The sequence below is a fragment of the Barbus barbus genome (genome assembly GCF_936440315.1).
Source record: "Barbus barbus genome assembly, chromosome: 21".
NCBI lineage: Eukaryota > Metazoa > Chordata > Actinopteri > Cypriniformes > Cyprinidae > Barbus > Barbus barbus.
Window position 1 is genome coordinate 11,408,143 of NC_136749.1, and position 21,634 is coordinate 11,429,776.

The 21,634-nt window shown below is 35.2% G+C and overlaps 1 protein-coding gene across 1 annotated transcript in view; it reads left to right on the forward strand.

The window, feature by feature from the left end:
* Positions 1–21,634, forward strand: part of LOC306887789 (dynein axonemal heavy chain 11) — a gene marked incomplete at both ends in the record, with an annotated part of 64,156 nt that overhangs the window by 19,257 nt on the left and 23,265 nt on the right. Inside the window, 33 exon segments of the mRNA XM_079445802.1 lie at positions 648–679; positions 681–731; positions 843–969; positions 1,606–1,650; positions 1,653–1,757; positions 2,185–2,418; positions 5,290–5,421; positions 5,669–5,829; positions 6,873–7,029; positions 7,303–7,448; positions 7,532–7,672; positions 7,674–7,699; positions 8,891–8,961; positions 9,039–9,131; positions 9,218–9,412; positions 9,520–9,597; positions 10,108–10,240; positions 10,367–10,494; positions 10,679–10,827; positions 10,933–11,083; positions 11,163–11,294; positions 11,475–11,636; positions 12,788–12,992; positions 13,372–13,537; positions 13,627–13,729; positions 15,009–15,248; positions 15,337–15,498; positions 15,967–16,160; positions 16,247–16,317; positions 16,320–16,408; positions 18,946–19,069; positions 20,602–20,744; positions 20,862–21,023. Of these exon segments, the coding sequence (XP_079301928.1) occupies positions 648–679; positions 681–731; positions 843–969; positions 1,606–1,650; positions 1,653–1,757; positions 2,185–2,418; positions 5,290–5,421; positions 5,669–5,829; positions 6,873–7,029; positions 7,303–7,448; positions 7,532–7,672; positions 7,674–7,699; positions 8,891–8,961; positions 9,039–9,131; positions 9,218–9,412; positions 9,520–9,597; positions 10,108–10,240; positions 10,367–10,494; positions 10,679–10,827; positions 10,933–11,083; positions 11,163–11,294; positions 11,475–11,636; positions 12,788–12,992; positions 13,372–13,537; positions 13,627–13,729; positions 15,009–15,248; positions 15,337–15,498; positions 15,967–16,160; positions 16,247–16,317; positions 16,320–16,408; positions 18,946–19,069; positions 20,602–20,744; positions 20,862–21,023 (4,308 nt within the window).

Sequence of the window (21,634 nt, forward strand, 5' to 3'; positions counted from 1 at the left end):
ATTTTTGATTAGTAATATGCATTGCTAAGAACTTAATTTGGACCATTTTAAAGGCGATTTTCTCAATATTTTGTTTTTTTGCACCCTCAGATTCCAGATCTCAGTCAAATATTGTCCTATCTTAACAAACCATACATCAACGGGAAGCTTATTCAGCTTTCAGATGATGTATGAATCTCAGTTTAAAGAAATTGACCCTTATGACTGGTTTTGTGGTCCAGGGTCACATATTAAAAGTAAACTTGTAAAAGTTATCAATTGCAATGATGTTCATTACACTTTTGACCATGTTGAATTTAATTACTGATGAGAAAATTGGAAAAATGGAGTGGAAAATAATTAATTCAATTAAATTAAGGCCCCATTTAATATTAAGTGTCTTTAACTACTACATGCTAATATTAAAATTATTTATTTGATACAGTGCACTTATTGTGTATGCACGTTTAAACATAGTTATATAAAAAAAAAATACATAAGTGAATAGTAGATAAAGATACCGAATGTAATGTGCGACAAGGACTTATTTAAATTAAATTAAAGATTAGATTAAAGATGTTATAATGATGAATACATTACAGCGTGCATGCATTTGCCAAGTATGCAAATACTTGTATGTATTTACTTTTGTGTATTGATGTGTGAAGGACCTTATGTTCAAAAGTGGCAAAACAAAAAACTGCCACCAACAAGCCCAATCTTCTACCGATGCTTGAAGATCTGCAAAAGAGGTCTGTGAAGTTTTTTTTATAAGTAAACTCTTTTTAAGAACTTTGTATGGTTACACTTGTCTCAAGAGAGATGCATAGATAATTCTGTTAATTTCCTGTGATCCATTCTAGACTGGCTGTATGTGAGAAGGCACTAGCCAAATACCTAGAAACCAAGAGAATGGCTTTCCCACGATTCTATTTCCTGTCTTCAGCAGACTTACTGGACATCCTTTCTAAAGGCAGACAGCCCAGACAGGTACTGCTGTATTAGTTAGTGTTTAACTTTAACTTCATATAACAGTCTGTCTATTAGTTTGAAAGTTTAATTAGTTTCAGATTTCTCTAATTATACAGCTCATTTCAGTATTACAGTAATCCATAAACAGGTCAACTATAAAGTATGCAGTCTTTACTGGTATTTGTAATAATGGTGACCGGGATTCACAGAAATATATTTTACATTGTACCATATTTCCTCATCTTTCTTCTCATTTGCATGCAGTAACCTTTATCTCCATGATTACACTTCTTTTATCATCACGGTGATAATTCCAAGGGCAGCGCTTCGCTGTGAAATATCATTACAATAAAAAAATGAAAGTTCTACACTTGGATTGATTCTGACCCTGGCCACCTCCTTCTTTGAGCCGATCCTCCCACATATGTGCAGGTTTTCTCCTGAACCGTTCAACCAGAACAGGGTCAAAGTGCTTCATCTTGTTCTCATTGTACCTCGGTTATAATAAGAATTGCAAATACATCCACAATCATATTATTATCTACGGATATGCCCGTACTTAACCATACATAACTGTGCAGATTGATTCACAGAGGTACTGTGTACAGTATATTGTTCTGTGAAAATAATGCTTTATGGTTCATTGCTTTTTAGGTTACCTGTCACCTGGGTAAGCTGTTTGACAGTATGACTGAGTATGACAGTTTTCTGACAAGGAGGGGGAAAAGGCCACAGCAACGGTGGGAATGTTCAGCAGAGACGGAGAATATGTTCCATTCTCTTCACCGTGTGACTGCGTTGGACCGGTAAAACCCACATTCAAATCAAACTGGCATCTAATTAAACCAGACTCAGATATTAAAGTTGTAACGTTTTTTTAAAAGTTAAAGGCAAACTTTAAAAAAATAAAATAAAAATTATTTTAATAAATATGAATATAAATATTATGATAAAATATGTTCATAATTTATCTATTAAACACAATAAAATATTTTAATTAAATAATACAATACTTTAATTAAATATGGGTTTAATTAATATACATACAGGTAGAAATAACTTTAATATAAAAATTATGATATCCCAGCATTTACAAAACATGGTATTATATAGGGCAAACTAAATAAAAATAAATATATAGTAAATAACTGGCCCTAATATAAGAGTATGTAAGCGTAACCATACAATGTTGTTGTATGATTATTTCTTACGGAGTGAGCTGTTTCCTGTCAGGTTGAGCTCTGGTTGAAGTGTCTGGAGGATGTGATGAGGGAGGGAATGAGGCGGCACATAGCTGAGGCCGTGGTTATCTACGAGGAACGTTTGCGGGAACAGTGGGTCTTGGAGCTGCCGGCTCAGGTGGTTCTCACCACCTCTCAGATCTGGTGGTCCGCTGACATGAATCTTGCATTTGAGCGGCTGGCCGAGTGTTTTGAGACGGCGCTTAGAGACTACAATAAGAAACAGGTCAGTCGATCATATGTATATTGCACACTTTTGTTACACATTCATAATTGTGAATCGACTGAATGAATGACACCGAGTACATTCTTGTTCATGAATGAGATGTCTCTCTCAGAGTTGTGTTCACATTGAAAACATTTCTCTTTAAGTAGATTTTTTTTTAATTATTATTAAATAAAAAGCATACAGTGCAAACCAGTGTCATCTGGTTCGCAAATAAATTACTCTTATGAGCCAGTTCTTTTAGTGAGTCAAAGTCATATCACATAAGTAATGTAGTACGAAAAACAGACAGCACACAACCAGTGTAGTCCAGTTCACAAACAAATGTCTCTTATGAGCCAGTTCTTTTTTTAGTGAAGCAAAGACACGCCATACAACTAGTATAGTATGGTTCATGAAAACTGACTCTTATGAGCCAATACTTTTTAGTGAATCAAAGACATGCCAATTCCTTTTAGTGAATAATAGATATACCACACAACCTGTGTATTGCGATTCATGAACAAATTACTTACATGTGCCAGTTCTTTTTAGTGAATCAAAAACATACAACACCAACAGTTTAGTTTGGTTCATGAACTAATGTCTCTAATAAGACTTTTTTGGTGAATCAGAAACACACAGGTCAAACATTGTAGTCCGGTTTGTAAACAAATGACTCTTATGAGCCAGTTCTTTTTAGTGAATCAGAGACATGCCACACAATCTGTGTACTATGATTCATGAACAAATTATTCTTGTGGGCCAGTTTTTTTTTTTTAGTGAATCAAAAACATATAGTGCAAGCAGTGCAGTGTGGTTCATTGAAGTTGTCGATCCTGACTCCCCATATCCTCATTAGATGCGCCTTTAGAGAGAAATGAGTCTTTACGGATTATGAATATAATGAAAGAGTTTTTATTTTCGATTGGTTTTATTTCGTTAAGTAGTAATTTAAAGCTTTCTATAGATATATTTATCATGTCTGTGAGGCATTTATTCACTGAGTTTCAGTTCTTTTTTGTGAAGCGCTCTTGTTTAAGACGCAGAAAGCGCTTCATGATTATTGTCTTTATTTTATAAAAGCGCAACATTTTTTTGTAAGTTTGTTTGTAAAAGTAGAACCTTTACAGTTCCAAATGATGTATTACTCTTATGAGCAAAAATGACGGCATATTTTAAGTTGTTTCCACTGAAAAAGATGCACATGATATAGCGCACATTTACTAGGTTTAATGTTTAAACATTGTTATATGCTTGAACTGTTTTATATCTATAGATTTTATTTTAGGCATGTCGTGATGATTTGAGAAGGCAAAATTTATCAAACAGAGACTCACTGTCTGCCGCTGGCTGTTTGGTCGTTACTTTAAAAACCAAAAACTTATATTTAACAAACAAAAAAAATGCTAAATTAACAAAAAAAAAGAAATTAAATATAATCACTTTGCCATTACATACAAAACTGAACTATTTTAATAGCTAAAACACTAGTATAAGCTGTTTTGGGAGAAGGGGGGAAAAAAGATGGGCTCGGGTCAGACTCGGGCTGGTAATTCTGATAAGCTGTTGGTCAAGGGCCTGGCTAGGGCCTGAGCGCCTCGGGCCAGGGCCGGTCTAGGGCCTAAATTTGAGGCCTGTGCAGGGCTCTAGTTCACAAACCAATGACTCTTATGAGCCAGTTCTCTTTAGTGAATCAAAAACATACTCCACAAACAGTTTAGTGTGGTTCATGAACAAATTACTTTTATAAGACCTTTTCTTGGTGAATCAGAAATATACAGGGCAACAATTGTAGTCTGGTTTGCAAACAATTAACTCTTATGAGTTGGTTCTTTTTAGTGAATGAAAAACAAATTGTAGCTTGTGTGGTCTGGTTCACTAATAAATGATTCTTATGAGCTGTTTTAGTGAATCAGAAACGTATCAAACAACCATTGCAGTACGAATTACAAACAAATAATTTTTATGAGCCCCTATTTTAGTGAATCAAAAACATGCCATGTGTTGTCCATTTCAGGAATAAATAACTCTTAAGACCCTTTCATTTTGAACAGGAGATTTACATTATTGCAGATCCTAAAAGTCGCCAGTCCTTCCTCCTCCTCTATATAGACCCTTTACTTTTCTAGGCAGTGCTAGACTTCTTTTTCAGGCATAGATATAGCACATCTGAAGTATGAACTAGGCAACGACGAAGCCATTGAAAACACACTCTTGCTTTTTCATTGTAAGTATGATGAAGTGAATTGTGCTGATCCTGCCACAAGCACGTCCATATCGTCCCTGCAGCGTCAGGATCTGTCATCAAGCGAAGAGAAGGTTAGCATGTCCTTGGCCGGCGTTTGAATAATCTGCCTCTTTCCCTTCAAGCCCCTGATTGGAGTCGCTGTCAGACAGCATGGGGTGATAAATGCAGTACAACCTAAGCTGCTTTTACACCAAATACAGGCAGGAAGATTACATCTCATTTGCCTGTCTGTGACAGGGATCCACAGTGTCGCCTCTTAACCACCTTCCCCCAAATAACACACACAAACACATATATTGGCCCAGCATTCTCATTCATTGTCATGCACACACCAGCTGGTCGCTCTTATTCATAGTCAAACAGTTTTACACACTCGCAGTTCCCCCCAACATTGATAAATGAGCTCTGTGCTTATTTGGCCTCCCAACTGGAATATATGACCTTGCTCCATAAACGTGGGGGGATTTCTCTGATGAGCACATGACCCTGAGCCCCTGTCAGCACAGTTATTACCATCCACTTCTTTCTGGCATGTAAATTGATATAATTACTGTAAGCAGGGGCCACAAAGCTCACTGTATGCTCTCACAAGCCATCATTGTGCCCTCTGAAACTCTAAAATATCTGCCTTGTTTCTCTAGATTGCCCAGCTAAACTCCTCGATAAACATGTTATTGGGGGAATTGAACCCGGGTGACAGGCAGAAGATCATGACCCTGTGCACCATAGATGTTCACGCCAGAGATGTGGTCTCCAAACTCATCGCTCAGAAGGTTGGGTCATGTTTACTGCGCTTGGTAAATAATGATCATGTCGACTAAAGGATGCTCTGTTTCCTTGTTTTAAATCATTTAGTGGTGTTTGGCACTCAGTCATTATTTTAATGGGCTTTAAATTGACAAGCAGTAATTGATTAATTAATTGAGTTGGGAGCATTTAGACTTTTTTTTCTCTCTTGAAGTGCTGGAATGTCTTCTTTCAGAGTTGTTTTATTAAGAGTTTGAGACCGTTTTTATCCAGGTGAGCAGTGCTCAGGCGTTTGCCTGGGTTTCTCAGCTCCGCCACAGCTGGGATGAGGAGCAGAACCACTGCTTCATCAACATATGCGATGCTCAATTTCGATATTCCTATGAATATCTGGGCAACACGCCTCGTCTGGTCATTACACCTCTTACAGACAGGTAACTTAACAGCTAATGGTTTGCACTAACTAGGCTAAACTAATTTGACATAATTGATTTTTTTACTTTATTTTTATTATTGATTTTACAAGAAAATGTATTATGTAGTATTCAGGCAATACAGGGAAAAATCAATCAAACAAATAAAACAACAGAACGAGGTATCCATTATATTTTTGTAGTAACACTTTATAATATTTTTCATTAAGTCTTACCAAACAGATCAGTAATTCAAGCACATTCCAATATGCATTTATTGAATATGCATTTATTTAAATTTATAAATACATTTCTTTCTTTAATATAAATTTATTTTCTTTTTTGAAAAAGAGCATTCTTTTTTCTTCTTTGAAACTTTTTACCATACCTTCAACTTTTGTCATTTTTTAAAATTACCTTTATGTAGATTTTATTGTTTTACCCTTGTCACGGATAAATGAAAAGTCATTATATAATTATTATTACACTTAAACTAAAAAATATTGAAATTATAATTTTTTTTACTTATTTTTTATGTTTAAAATATTTTATGTAAGTTTCACTAGACCATAATTTCCACAGTGACCTACAATTAGGTCCTTAAAGAAAGCTTTTCTTAAATAATAATAAAAAAAAAAAACATTGAGCGTGTTGGTAAAGAGATTGCATTTGGATCTAAATTGAGACATGAAATGTAATGAAAACAAAGAAAAATCAAGGTAAATAGAATATTTTTATTGTACATTTTGCATACATTATGCAAAATAAATGAACTATTGTTAAGTGCACATACATACATACCATGCTAGCTATGACAATTTCATAGTGAAATTAGCTGTAACCCATCAGAAGAGGCATTTTATTACAAAAATGTTTGAATAGTCATTCCCACCCGCATCATTTTCACCACATAATGCAGTTAATCACAGAACATACAGTAATTTGAGATGGAAGTGATATTACTTTTTTTTTTTAATTGTGAAAAGTATGTTTGTTAATGTTATAAACAAGTCTCACCATAACTGTATCTATACATTTTTTGAGGTTGCATTTTTAAATTGCAGATGCTATATGACACTGACTCAGTCACTGCACTTGATGATGAGCGGTGCTCCAGCGGGACCGGCTGGCACAGGAAAGACTGAAACCACTAAAGACCTGGGCAGAGCTCTGGGGGTCATGGTGTACGTCTTCAACTGCTCTGAGCAGATGGACTATAAGGTAAACACACCAGAAGAAATGGGACTCAGTAACCTCAGAACAATTATGAGTGTGTTCTCTCTTCAGATAAGCTCCTAATGCATATAATTACTTTGCCGAATAGGATTCTGCTTCTTAATTGAAATAAATCAATGAGTGATTGTTTGAAACTTTATCACAGTTGGCTGATGTTTTGTTTTGTAAGTTTTGTCCTTAGCTACTGTTGGTTTAGTTCTTTTAAGTCTTTAACAGAGGACACGGTGAAGTGTTTCCTTCCCTTGTGTCATCGTTCAGTCCATAGGGAACATCTTTAAAGGTCTGACACAAACTGGAGCTTGGGGCTGTTTTGATGAGTTTAACCGAATCGCTGTGGAAGTGCTGTCAGTGGTGGCAGTACAGGTGAAGACCATACAGGATGCCATTCGCAACAAGAGGAAGAGGTAATGTTTTTTTATTCATTTTTAGATATTCTGAATGGTTCATATGAATTATTTAGGCATGTTTTAACTATTGTCCCCTGCAGGTTTCTGTTCCTTGAGGAAGAGATTAGCTTGAAACCCTCTGTTGGGATCTTCATCACAATGAACCCCGGATATGCTGGACGAACTGAGCTACCAGAGAACCTCAAAGCACTTTTCAGGTACAGCTTGATCCAAATAAAATGTTTTTTTTTTTTTTTTTGAGAAAAAATGTTTTCAACCAAACCCATTAGCTAAAATGTGTTTGTTTATGCAGTGAAACATTTCTTTTTTTTAAATTTAGTCATCAAAAAAGATTAGATGGAAATATTCATCATGCCAATGATGATATATAGATGAGTAAATAAACAAATGTTGAATTTGTTATATATATATATATATATATATATATATATATATATATATATATATATATATATATATATATATATATATATATATATATATATATATATATGAACATCTGTTCAAAAGTTTGAGATTTTTGTTTTGAAATTAAGTCTTGTATGCTCATCAAGCCTGTGTTTATTTGATTTGATCAAAAATATAGTAGAAATAGTTATATTGTGCTGCTATTTTTTTGTGAATATTTATGATAAATAGAAATTTATCAAGTAATGATTTTATGACAATATTAAAGTATTTACTGTTGCTTTTAATCACCTTATTGCATGCATCCTTGCTGAATAAAAGTATTAATTTATTTTTAAAAATCCTACATACCCCTATATACAGTATACATATTAAACAATCTCTAATTATTAACTATATAATTCATACGTTTTACTTTATTTTTTGGAATGTTGTTAATAGCAATATTATAAATATCAGTTAATATTATAATTATGGACAAATGAAATGTTAGTTTGACTAACAAAACAATTGAGTAAAATGTACTGAAATTAATTAAAGGGATAGTTCACCCAAAAAGGAAAATTTGATGTTTATCTGCTTACCCCCAGGGCATCCAAGATGTAGGTGACTTTGTTTCTTCAGTAGCACACAATTAATGAAGAACTCAAAGCGTTGCGGTCTGTCAGTCATATAATGTCAGTCAATGGGACCCACGGCTTTGAGAGTAAAAAAAAAACATACACAGACAAAACCAAATTAAACCCTGCGGCTCGTGATGATACACTGAGGTCTTAAGACAGGAAATAACTGGTCTGTGCAAGAAACTGAACAGTATTTATATACATTTTTACCTCTGATCCACCGCAATGTCCAACTGTCCCAAGCGTGTTCACAACAGCCGGCGCGTGACGCTTCAATGTGCTCTGGCATAGTAGATGCATGCGTGGAAGCGATATGCTGTGTGTATACGTCACTCATTGTTTACACAGTGCAGAGAAATTGTGGATGTGTTAAACAATGAGTGACTGAATGACGTATACGCATGACAGATCGCTTCCGCGTTCTGGGCAACAAGTTCATCACCCTCTACAGGCTCTGTAAGGAGATGCTCTCTAAACAGGTACGCTGAGCTAAAAGTAAACGTGCCACTTGTCCTGTTTGTGCCCACTCTAGAACTACATGTATTCTCTGCTGTAGGATCACTATGACTGGGGACTGCGTGCTGTCAAACCTGTCCTGGTGGTTGCTGGAGCTCTCAAAAGAGCAGATCGGAGTAGGCCAGAAGATCAAGTAATGGAAATTTGTTTATGTGCTTGATGCATAGCTCTATAGATAAAGCAACCTTGTGTTTTGATGCTTCCTTTTACATTATGTAGGTTTTGATGCAGGCTTTGAGAGATTTCAACATGCCAAAGATCGTTTCGGAAGACCTTCCAGTGTTCCTGGGTCTGATTAGCGATTTGTTCCCTCTTTTGGAGGTGGAAAGGCAGACTGATGCAGAGTTTGAGCAGATAGTCCGTCAGACGAGTCTAGAGTTAAAGCTTCAACCTGAGGACACGTTCGTTCTGAAAGTAAGAAACTCTCTGCACAGTGTATCATCATGTGTATAGTATTAAGTTATCATACTGTTTTAGATTCCTTGATAACCTTTTTTTTTTTAATGAAATTTTGAATGAAGGTTGTTCAGCTTGATGAGCTTCTATCTGTTCATCACTCAGTGTTTGTGGTTGGCGATGCTGGGACTGGAAAAAGCCAGGTTACAACACTTTCCCTGATGTTTTGAATGAATCCACTAATTACTTGTATTTTGTATTCTTATAATGTAAAATATCTCTCTATTCGATTATGACATTTTGCCTGATAATTGTCATGCAAACAAATTATTTGCCAGTTTTGTGCACAGTTATTTAATTTTTTTTTTTTTTTAATTTTCATGGCTTTGTAAACATATTGCACATCATTTATATTGTTCTGTAGTTATATATTCATTATTTGTGCTAAATTCTTTGGTTTTACTAGAATCCAGCAATCGGAATATTATCAAATAATTAAAGTTTATTGTATAGTGTTATTTATTAATTGATTAATTTATATATTATATATATGGTATCATACATATACTATATATAATATTCATTTAAAATATAAATTTTTTATTGTTCACATGTTCTGATCTATAACAACCTATTTTTTTTTTTCCCAAAAAATTAAAATAGAAAGTTGATAAATGAAAAGTGTGCTAAAATCACAAAAAATCTCTAAACAGATCCTGAAAACTCTTCACAAAACCTACTTCAACATGGGAAAGAAGCCTTTCTGGAATGATCTGAACCCAAAAGCTTTAAGCAATGATGAACTGTTTGGATTCTTTCATCCAGCCACTCGGGAATGGAAAGATGGTACATCAGCATCCAGTGTTTTGTAGAGCTGATCCTGTCCAATTCACAGTACATAACTTACAGTTTAGACATGAGATCCATTCTCCCCAGTAAGACTTTGAGATTGTAAATCTCTTCATGTGGCAGGTTTATTGTCGCATTTCATGCGGGATCAAGCCAGTAACTCTCACTCGGGGCCAAAGTGGATTGTTCTGGATGGAGACATTGACCCCATGTGGATTGAGTCTCTCAACACTGTCATGGATGACAACAAGGTACCTCACACAGTTTGTGCATGTTTTTATGAGGACATTTGCATCCAGCTGATTAATCTGGAGCACTAAAATTGCATTTGGACACATTTAAACACTCCACTGAACAATACTGCGGAGTTGTTGCTGCAAACAGAGAATTTTGAATATTGGCAATGATGTAGTTATGTTGTGCATGTCTGTGCAGGTTCTTACTCTGGCTAATAATGAACGTATCCCACTCACTCCCTCGATGAGACTACTGTTTGAGATCAGCCACTTGAAACATGCCACGCCTGCTACCGTGTCCCGAGCTGGCATCCTGTACATCAATCCTCAAGAGCTTAGCTGGAACCTGTGAGAAATTTACTTTCTGTGCAAATTACACCATCTAATTCATAGTGGTTCATATTTGTGATGGATTAGGCTTAGTTGAACAGCCTCTTTTTCTTCAATGTCTAGGTATGTTACGAGTTGGATTGATCGGAGGGAGAGACAAACTGAGAGAACACACTTGACCATTCTGTTTGACAAATACATCCCTCGCTGTATTGAAAAAATGAGGAGCTCCTTTAAGACAATCATTCCTATTACTGAGAACAGCATGGTTCAGGTGTACCATTCGCACAGATACACTCATTCATACAGGCCTATACTGTGGTTTTCAAAACTGATGTCTCGCTCTTTCTCAGACTCTGTGCTCCTTGTTGGATTGTCTGGTAACTCCAGAGAACATTCCGGCAGACACTCCACGGGAAATCTATGAGACATACTTTGTGTTCGCATGTGTGTGGGCTTTTGGTGGAGCCACATTCCAGGATCAGGTATTTGTTTCGTTTTATTTTGTGTTTTTGTTTGGGTTTTGTTTCATTTCATTTAGTTTTTGGGGGGAATATACAAATGCAAAACACAAAAACTACACCTTATATATCATATGGATGTTTATAGCACATTTTCAAAACATTAGCATGTCTTTGTTTATGTTGTCTTTTTGGTTTTCTCAGCTCCATGATTATCTCCAGTGGTGGATCAAAGAGATGAAGAGTGTGAAGTTTCCTGCACAGGGTTGTGTGTTTGATTACCATTTAGATCCTCATTCCAGACGCTTCCTGCCATGGACCGACAGGATGCCCATGTTTGAGATGGACCCTGATACACCTGTACAGGTGAGGACAGGATCATGTACTGCAGGAAGCTGAAGTCTAAGTTTGATGTAAGAACTCTCAGAATACACTAATACTTCCTGTTACATACAGAGTAACACGCAGTGAACATTCTTTACAACACAATATATTTCTTTGTGATCTGCTGAGAAAATTCACTCTCACAGAGAACCACTTTAATTTCAGAATAATGGCATGCTAATTTAGTGCAGTTAGTGCATTAGAGTGGGTCAGTGAACAGATACAGAGAAAACAACCTCCCTCCATCATGAGCTGAACCTGCAGTCAGAGGAGTTGTGGATCTGATTACCATTCAGAGTAATCAGAATTATGTGTGTGTGTGTGGCCATTGTTTCTGTTTTTATACTTGGAAGATAAAGACGTAATGTTGATAATAGGGTAGTCACAGTGATGAACTGGGCCTACAGGTTTGTCATGTCTCATTGCAGAACTGTATTCTAAAAGTTCATAAAAGTTCACTCAAAGCGCTCTTGCAAAGTATCCCACAGCTTTTCCTGAGATACAAGTATTTAAACAGTGATTTAATTGTGTAAATGATTTTATCTTTTTTTTTTTTTTTTGGATCTGCACATGAAAAAAATTCTCATCACCGGTTAGACATCGGATAAATAAATTGTATATACACCACTGATCAAAATTTGGGGGTTGAATAAATTTGGAGCTCAAGAAAAAAAAAAAAAAAAAAATAAATAAATAAATATATATATATATGTATATGTATATGTGTATATATATATATATATATATATATATATATATATATATATATATATATATATATATATATATATATATATATATATATATATATATATATATATATATATATATATATATATATATATATATATATATATATATATATATATATAATCAATGTTGAAAGCATTGTTCTGCTTTTTTTGTGAAAGCTGTGATACATTTTTTAAAGATATTTTGATGAAAAGAAAGTTCTAAAGAACAGCATTTTCTTTAAAATGGAAATCTTTTGAAACAATCTAAAAGTTTTTATATTGATTTTGATAGATAGATAGATAGATAGATAGATAGATAGATTGATAGATTTATAGTGGTATTTGTTGATTTAGATAAGCTGAATATGACTTAGTAATCAACCCTTTTTTTGTCTACAGTCTGTGTTAGTCCCAACAGTTGACACGGTCAGACTGCAGTATTTTATGTGCATGTTATTGGAGACATCTCAGCCTCTTATGCTGATTGGTGGAGCAGGTACTGGGAAATCTGCTCTGGTCAGGAATCTTCTGGAAACACTACCGGAGAACTTCATAACCGCGAAAATTCCCCTTCACTTTCATATCACTCCATCCATGCTGCAAAGTGAGTGTGACAGTGTGCATTTCATCACATTTTTCTAAAAGGTGTTCAGATGTGTAGAACAGCACCTTCTTGTGGACCATATGCCAAATTTCATTTCATCTGGTTATTGTAATAATAGAAGTAACAGTTAATCCAGTGAATCCATCCAAGTGTTCCTCGGGGTATACTTGAATAGATGTTGAGTAAATGTTTGCTTTATTAAACCTTTAAAACAAACAATTTTTTTTTAGAAGGTTTGAACAGCATGGGACAAATGGATTTGTTCATATATATCAAGCCATACAAATTTTAGACAAAAATAGGATTTCTTTGAAAATGATGCCTTATGCTAATTTGTAGTCCGTTCTTTTAAAGCAATGCGTTTTACTGTTATTATCAGAGGCATTGGAGAAACCTCTCGAGAGAAAAGCTGGCAAGAGTTACGCACCCCCGAGAAACAAGAGACTCATCTATTTCATCGATGACATGAGCATGGCAGCTGTGGACAGTTACGGGACCTCTCAGCCACACGCTCTCATTCGCCAGCATCTGGATTACAAGCACTGGTTACGCAACGTTTCTTTCATTTATTCCACTTAAGAGAGATATTACTTGTCAAAACACTCTATAACACAATTTTCTGTCTTGTTTCTAGGTATGACAGTCACAAGTTAACAATGAAAGACATACACAGCACCCATTATCTCTCTTGTATGAATCCAACATCGGGGAGTTTTACAATTAACCCCAGACTGCAGGTATTTGAATTTCTTTTGTGGGAGATTCTTTATTGCACATGTACATTTGTTGTGCTGCATTCACTGAATATAAACTTGTTGTCATACACACCATATATTTGGCATTTGCAGATATTATTTATAATTAGTGCTGTCAAATGATTAATCGCGATTAATCGCATCCAAAATAAAAGTTTTTATTTACATAATAGATCTGTGGGTACTGTGTATATTTAATATGTAAATATAAACACACACACATACAGTATTTTGCAAATATTTGCATTTATTTACATGTATATATTCATATAATTTGTATTATTAATCTATTTTACATAAATGTAACATTTTTCTTAAATATATACATGCATGGGTGTGTGTTTATATATAATAACAAATATATACAGTACACACACATATACTTTGTAAACAAAATCTTTTATTTTGGATGCGATTAATCGCGATTAATCATTTGACAACACTATTTAAAATCATTAATAGTCCATTTCTATACCATCTATAGAAATGTGTATTAATATGTATTTGTGATACTAAATGAATGAATAAATATCCTGTGTGTAATAAATAATGTAATATATTTTCTATAAAATTCCATAAAATATCATAGGCAGTTTGTGATGCTGTATTTTTCACAGTTTAGAATGGTTTGAATATTAATCTAATATATTAATATACAAGTTGAAATATTATAATTAAGCATATAAATTGTTTGTATTAATATATTAAACACAAATTTCCATATTAGGCGATAAATAGGCATAATTAGTCAAAAATAATAATTAACAATTTATGTTATGTCACAAAACTGTTGGAGTAATGAAATTTAAGCAATTTAGTAATTGTCTCTTTTCATCTTATTTCAGCATCTCCTGTGAGTTTTGACCAATTAAATTCAAACTAATTAATTCAAATGGGGCCATTTTTAAATTTTGAACTCTGTTTGTTCCATATATGATAAAAAAAATGCAGAATTCTATGAAAAGATATTGTAGTAAAAAAAGGGTTGCACTTACTTGTACTTACAGTGTACCTACCTAAGAAAGTTCTGGTAGTAGAAGGTAACTACACTGGGTAGGGTTAGGTTTAAGGGTAGGTTCAGGGTTAGTATCTAGTTATTACCTAGTTATTGTAATTACTATAATAAGTACATGTTATTTACATGAGGAACAGGACTGTAAAATAAAGTGCTACCAAAAAAAGTGTTGTGTAAAAATTTTATATAATATTAAATTGTGTATGAGAGACATCACTGACAAATCTTCACCTTAATTTTCATCAGAGGCATTTCACAGTGTTAGCGGTCGCCACTCCCAGCTGTGAGACCCTCTGCTCCATCTTTGGCGCTATCCTGAGCTTCCACCTGCAGAGGTTGCCGTTCAGCCCAGCTGTGGTCAGGAGTGGTCCTGCTCTGGTTAAAGCGGCTGTAGCCCTCCATGACGGGGTGCTCCAGCACTTCCTCCCCACCTCTATAAAGTTTTACTATCTCTTCAACCTGTGGGATCTCTCTCGGCTGTTTCAGGTAAGCATTCCCTCTGTGCTCAGTAATTTAAACTGTACATATGTTGAATTAGCCAACACTTTGTACCTGTGTTTGTATGTGCATCTAGGGTCTTCTGTTCTCCAGGCCACAGTGTGTTACACAGGGTGCAGATCTAGTTCGACTTTGGATCCATGAATCCAGAAGAGTATATTCAGATCACTTTAGTGAAGCATCTGACCTTCAGCTTTTCCATAGGCTGCAGGCGGACATCGCACGACAGGTCTCGGAGGTAAACCAGCAAAATGACATGTTTTCTTCTGTTAAAGCCTTCAATGAATCGGCATCTGTTACAAAAAAAGGAAGACACCATATTATTAATTCTCATTTTTTATTTTCTTTATTTTCTGTTTTATGAACAATGTTGTGCAGTGGAATAAGAATTACATTTACACATTTATCCAAAGCGACTTACAAATGAGGACAATAATAGCAATCAAAACCAACAAAAGAGCAATAATATGCAAGTGCTATGACAAGTGTCGGTTAGCCTAACGCAGTACACATAGCAAGTTTTTCCCCCTATATATATATATAATTAAATAAATAAATAAATACATAAATATAAACTATCCTGATTACCCCTTCACTTTTCATTAGTAATACTCCAGACTCTCTGTTATGTAATTTTAACATATGTTACTGTTTATATATACTATTGTCCTTTAACACGCAGTTGTTCTCTGTTTGTTTCCTAAAGGAAATAGAGGAAGAGACAGTGTTGCAGGAGCCACTAATATACCTGCACAGCAGTGTGGGCTCTGCAGAACCTTCCTACATGCCCGTAGCTGGATTGGAGCAGCTCTGCTGTATCCTCAATGAGACTTTGGGCAGCTACAACGAGCTCCACTCTGCCATGAACCTGGTGTTGTTCCAGGAAGCCATGCAGCATGTGTGAGTGCTACGCCTGCAGTTTGTGCTTTAGTGAATACAGATTTAACTGTACTTACACGTTTTTTTTTTTTTATTGGTTTCTGCAGGTGTCAGATCAGTCGCATCCTGGCGTGCCCTAGAGGCCATGCCCTGCTCGTAGGTGTGGGGGGCAGTGGCAAAAAAGCCTGACCCGCCTTGCCGCCCACCTCTCCAACATGGATGTGTTCCAGCCCACCCTCAGCAAGGGCTACAACATTCATGACCTAAAGGTAACCATGTCAATAGACAGCACAATAAAATCAATTGCAAACAAGATGAAAATGAGAAAACCACATAAAGCAGAAACTGCAACAAATGTGACTGTGATATTGTGCCAAACCATAGTAGCCCACATCAGCTGCCCAAATCATACCCATCGATGCTGTGAGGTGAGGATAAATCTAAAATGGCGGTGATTCATTACCAGAGATCAAGCTTTCTTTTAGACAACACTTTCCCTGATCAATACCCCGTCCGGCTCCATCGATCTCATTTAGTCCTGCCCGGATGCAATGGGGAATAATTGCCAGATCCTATTAAAGAACCAAGGCAAATATTTCAATGCCCTATTGATGAGGCCGCTGCTATCATTTCATTCATCAGTGTGTGGTAAGTCTGAGGCCAGTTGGCTGAGCTGCATTGATCTCTATACACTCGACAGTCACTGTTTGATGCCCTCTACACATAATCATGAAGAGACACTTCATCTATGGTCTCATCCTGTTTCTATGCATATATGTAAATATGCAGTATTATAGGAGGGTAGTCATGTTGAGCAACTTTCCTTTTGTTAAAGGGATAGTTCACCCAAAAATTTTAATTCTGTCATTAATTACTCACCCTCATATCATTCCAAACCTGTAAGACCTTCGTTCATCTTCAGAACACAAATTAAGATATTTTTGATGAGTTTCGAGAGCTCTCTGACCCTCCCATAGACAGCAAGGATCATTACATGATCAAGGCTTAGAAATGTAGCAAGGACATTGTTAAAATAATCCATGTGACATCTGTGGTTCAACCGTAATTTTACGAAGCTACGAGAATACTTTTTGTGTGCAAAAAAAAACAAAAATAACAACTTAAAATAGCAACTCCTCCACGCCAAACAACGTATTTTTATTTTTGGGTGAACATTCCCTTTAAGGTCACATTAGCGAAATTTCGGTTATGTTTTGTGGTCCTTTGTCTGTTGTCAATAGTGCAGCACTTTACATAGCACTGCTCACAGAAAAGTCTTTTCAAACCAAGCAGCTTTGAGTTGGTAATGTGGCCAACTTGAACCTGTTGCAAAATCTGGATTTTTCTTGTGAAAATTTGCTGAGCTACAATATTTTTAAAGTTGAAGTTTGCTGCTAGCACCACCAGAATTGTAAAAAAAATAAAAAATAAAAATTATACAGGTTTTCTGAACGCTCCTTCTGTGTGCTGCTGATGTACTGGTTGAGCATCACAGTTTTTGAGGTTTGAGGAAATCAACCCATAAATTGCTTACTGGATAGTTGTCTCTGGCGCATTCACATCTATGATGATAAATATTATGATAACTTTAACCAGAGCTGGGTAGCGCAATCCATTACATTACACGTTTTACGTAATGTTATTAGAATACTTTTTGATTACTTTTACATTACTTTTTAAAATCGTTTATCACATTGATTTAAATTGGATAACCTCATACCATATTCATATAAAAATACAAAGAGTAAAAAAATATATTTCATTCATTATAATTAATAACACAAAGTGCATTAAACATTACGCTACTTCAAGGTTTCCCAAACCTGTTTAATGAAAAGATAAAAATGAACTGAATCATAAAAATGGAAAATAAAAATAATATAAAAATAAAAAAAAATTGAATAACATCATCAAAATAACATTTAAATATTTAATTTTTTTACCCTGCATGTCATGTGAGCGTTAACCAACATCAGAGAACTTTGAACATGCAAATGTGATACTATTTATTTGTGTATTTATTTTAAAATCTCAAGTAAATATATTAAGTGAAAGATGTTCAGATGACAAAAAAAGTTTGGGAATGTCTGCATTAAATGCAACAACTGTAAGAAATATTGTGAATTTGTGTATTACTTTCTGAATATATATAAGCAGTAGGCTATTTTAGAAAGAAACATTTGAAAGATGAATAAGAGGAATTAGGGAAATCAATAAATTATGAATCATTTATTGGTATTGTGTGAATATGAATCATGTAAGCAATAATAAGTAACTGTAGTCTGATTACGAGCATTTTGAAATGTAATTTAATCTAGTTACAAGTACTTAATTTTTGTAATCTTATTATGTAATCCAGATTACATGTAATCAGTTACTACCCAGCTCTGACTATATTGCTTTGAGTCATTGGAATCACTTTCAGAGCTTGAAGAATTCTAAAAACATTCATAACCAATCAGAATCCACCATATTTAGAGCTTGAATATTTAAAGTGGCAGAATTATTTGTATTATTTGGGATTTTTATCATATTCTTATCAATTTATTTGCATTTGTACAGTTTCCGCCATATTGATTTTTAAGATTTTTTGTCATTATTTGAGATGAAAAGTGACTGGAAGTGATAGAAAGAAGAGGGTAAAATGGGATTGAAATATGTGTGCGGACCAGATTCGCACTCAAATCTCCCACATGAGCACCATAACTCTTCTAACCACTAAGCCACTGCTCAAACTGTTTTTGGAGACTGGTTGTGCTCTCTTCCATATTGTAAGTGTTCTCAGCTATCTCTCATGTATTTTCAGGTGAATTTGGCTGGACTGTATTTGAAGACGGGGGTGAAAAACATACCCACAATCCTGCTCCTCACAGACGCTCAGATCCCAGAGGACCATTTTCTCGTCATCATCAGCACCCTGATCTCATCAGGTCAGACCCTCCCGCACACGCACACATTCATACACGCCACAGGGGGGGCTCATTGTGTGTTGGTCTGAAGAATGGGAAACATATGTAAATGGAGCGGGGCCGGTGAAGTAGATTAAGGGTGACTGGAACAGGCCTGCGTGTCATTGGATCAAGACCCTCAGAACGCAGATGGTGGCTCTCATCTGTCACTGATGTCAAGCGCAGAGGTCGGAGACACGCTTAGTGCTTGAACCGGAATAAAGCATCAGAGTTAACAAATGTAACATAATTTAACTGATGCGTGTGTAATTGCTAATGCTTAAATGCACAATAGAGAGTTTATTCCTACATGCCATAAAGGATTTGTATGAATAGCATTTATTTGGCAGTGTAGTAATTTTCAAAACACAAAACTAGAACTTGTCTGTCTGTCTGTCTGTCTGTCTGTCTGTCTGTCTGTCTGTCTGTCTGTCTGTCTGTCTGTCTGTCTGTCTGTCTGTCTGTCTGTCTGTCTGTCTATCTATCTATCATCTAAATATACTATATATATAAAAGTACTATTTTTGTGTTATGAAAATTATAAAAAAAGTAATGTGCACACACATTCCTTTTTTTATTTAGATGGTTTTTATTTGAATGAGGAAATTCTGAATGAATTCTGAAATATTTTAATTTACTGTAATGTTATGAATGAGTGACATGAACCATATTTTGCAGTTAGTTGCAGTCATTCTTAGTGTTATTTATATACTATAAAAGTTTTATGTTGAATTATGTTTTGTTTTTATATTTTCATTTTTTTATTAGTTACTATAATGGTTTTATTAATATTTTGAATTATGTTTTGTTTTTATTTAAATGTTTAGTCATTTTGTTGTGTGCATTTACATTTATACTGGGTTTTTTTTGCAATTATTTCTAAATAGTTTTAGGTTAGTCATTTTAGTACTTCACTTAAACTTTTCTAATTTTTTTAAGTTTTTCATCTAATATTTATATATTTTTTCAGTTATTTAAATTAACATTTTTTTTATTTTTTATAATTTTAATTTTAAAGTTGGCATGAAAAGAAAATTCACCCTATATATTTTCGAAATGTTCTTGAGAACATATCTATGCATTTGTTTCATTTTTAAAAATTTTTGACCTCATAATATTTCATCAAAATGTGAAAATGAAATACTTCTTCAATCATTTAGTCCACATTCATCTGCCTTCATTTCTGAGTTCATGATCTCAAGATCCACTCAACAACCACTGCATAGAACCAAGTCCCAGCTTTACATTTTTTTCTTTCTTGATAATCCATTACACTCGATTATATGTCAGACTATGGTAGAAATTTGGTAGCTCTGTCCATTTCATTGCAACTTTAACAACATGATTTTTGTGTAATTTTTTGCATAAATACTACTGTATACATGTTACCTAGCTAGTATCTAACATTGGCTTGTATCTAAATGTTACTTGCTCGATATAAAGCTGTGTAAATACATAAATGCACATGACCCGTTTAAGGGAAAGTAATGTGTTTATCGGTGGTCTGACCCCAGGTGAGATCCCTGATCTGTTGAGTGAAGAGGAGGTGGATTGTGTTAGAAAAGCTGTGAGGAGTGAGGTGCGGGAACTGGGTCTGCTGGACAACAACGAAAACTGCTGGAGCTTTTTTATGAATCGAGTGCGACAACAACTCAAGGTCTCACATCACTGATTGTGTTTTAGTGTATATATATATATATATATATATATATATATATAGCATATCTGGTGTGGATCAGTGTCTGAAGTGTGTGCGTACTGTATGTGTGTGTAGGTCGTGCTGTGCATGTCTCCAGTAGGTAATAGCTTGCGTCTACGTGTCCGGCGTTTCCCGGCTTTGCTGAACTGCACCACTCTGGACTGGTTCCAGGAATGGCCCCTGGAGGCCCTCCAGTCTGTCAGCTTGAAGTTCCTGCAGGACATCCCAAGTATTCAGGTAAACCTGAGCTTCAGTCAGCCAGTTGAAATGGCTTTAAAACCATGGGATATCCTGTTATAAGTTTAATTCTTAAATTCCTGTTAGTTATTTAAAGCCATATTAAAGCCATTAATTTCTTTTCAATAGGTTTAGCAAAAACAGGTTTCATTTTTCATTTCACACAAAAACTAAAGGCTAAACGACACTGTAATTTTTTCGATGAGTTTTCTCTCCTCGCATTTACGTGTGCACCAGATTCCTCATCATTAGCTCGACTCTGAAGTGAAGACAAATGGCTGATCACATGCACAGTGAGCTCAATGACAGACGTAGTTTCTCTCTCTCTCTGCGTTGTTGTTTTCCCTGCACCAGTGGAACGATCACTAAGCAGGATCATTTATGCTAATAAAGCAACAGTGATTAATACACAGAGACTGACCCTCAGAGAAGCCACAGCTGTTTCAGCCAGACTGTGTGCATGTGCTGAGAGTTTGTACGGAGATGTGGGAGTGTGTGTGTTGACTCGTGACCAGCTGTGGGTTTGTTTCCTCTTTGTGCATTTCACTCAGTGTTGGACTATAATGCTGGAGTACTGAATGTGAGTCAATTAAAATATGTAATCACAATTA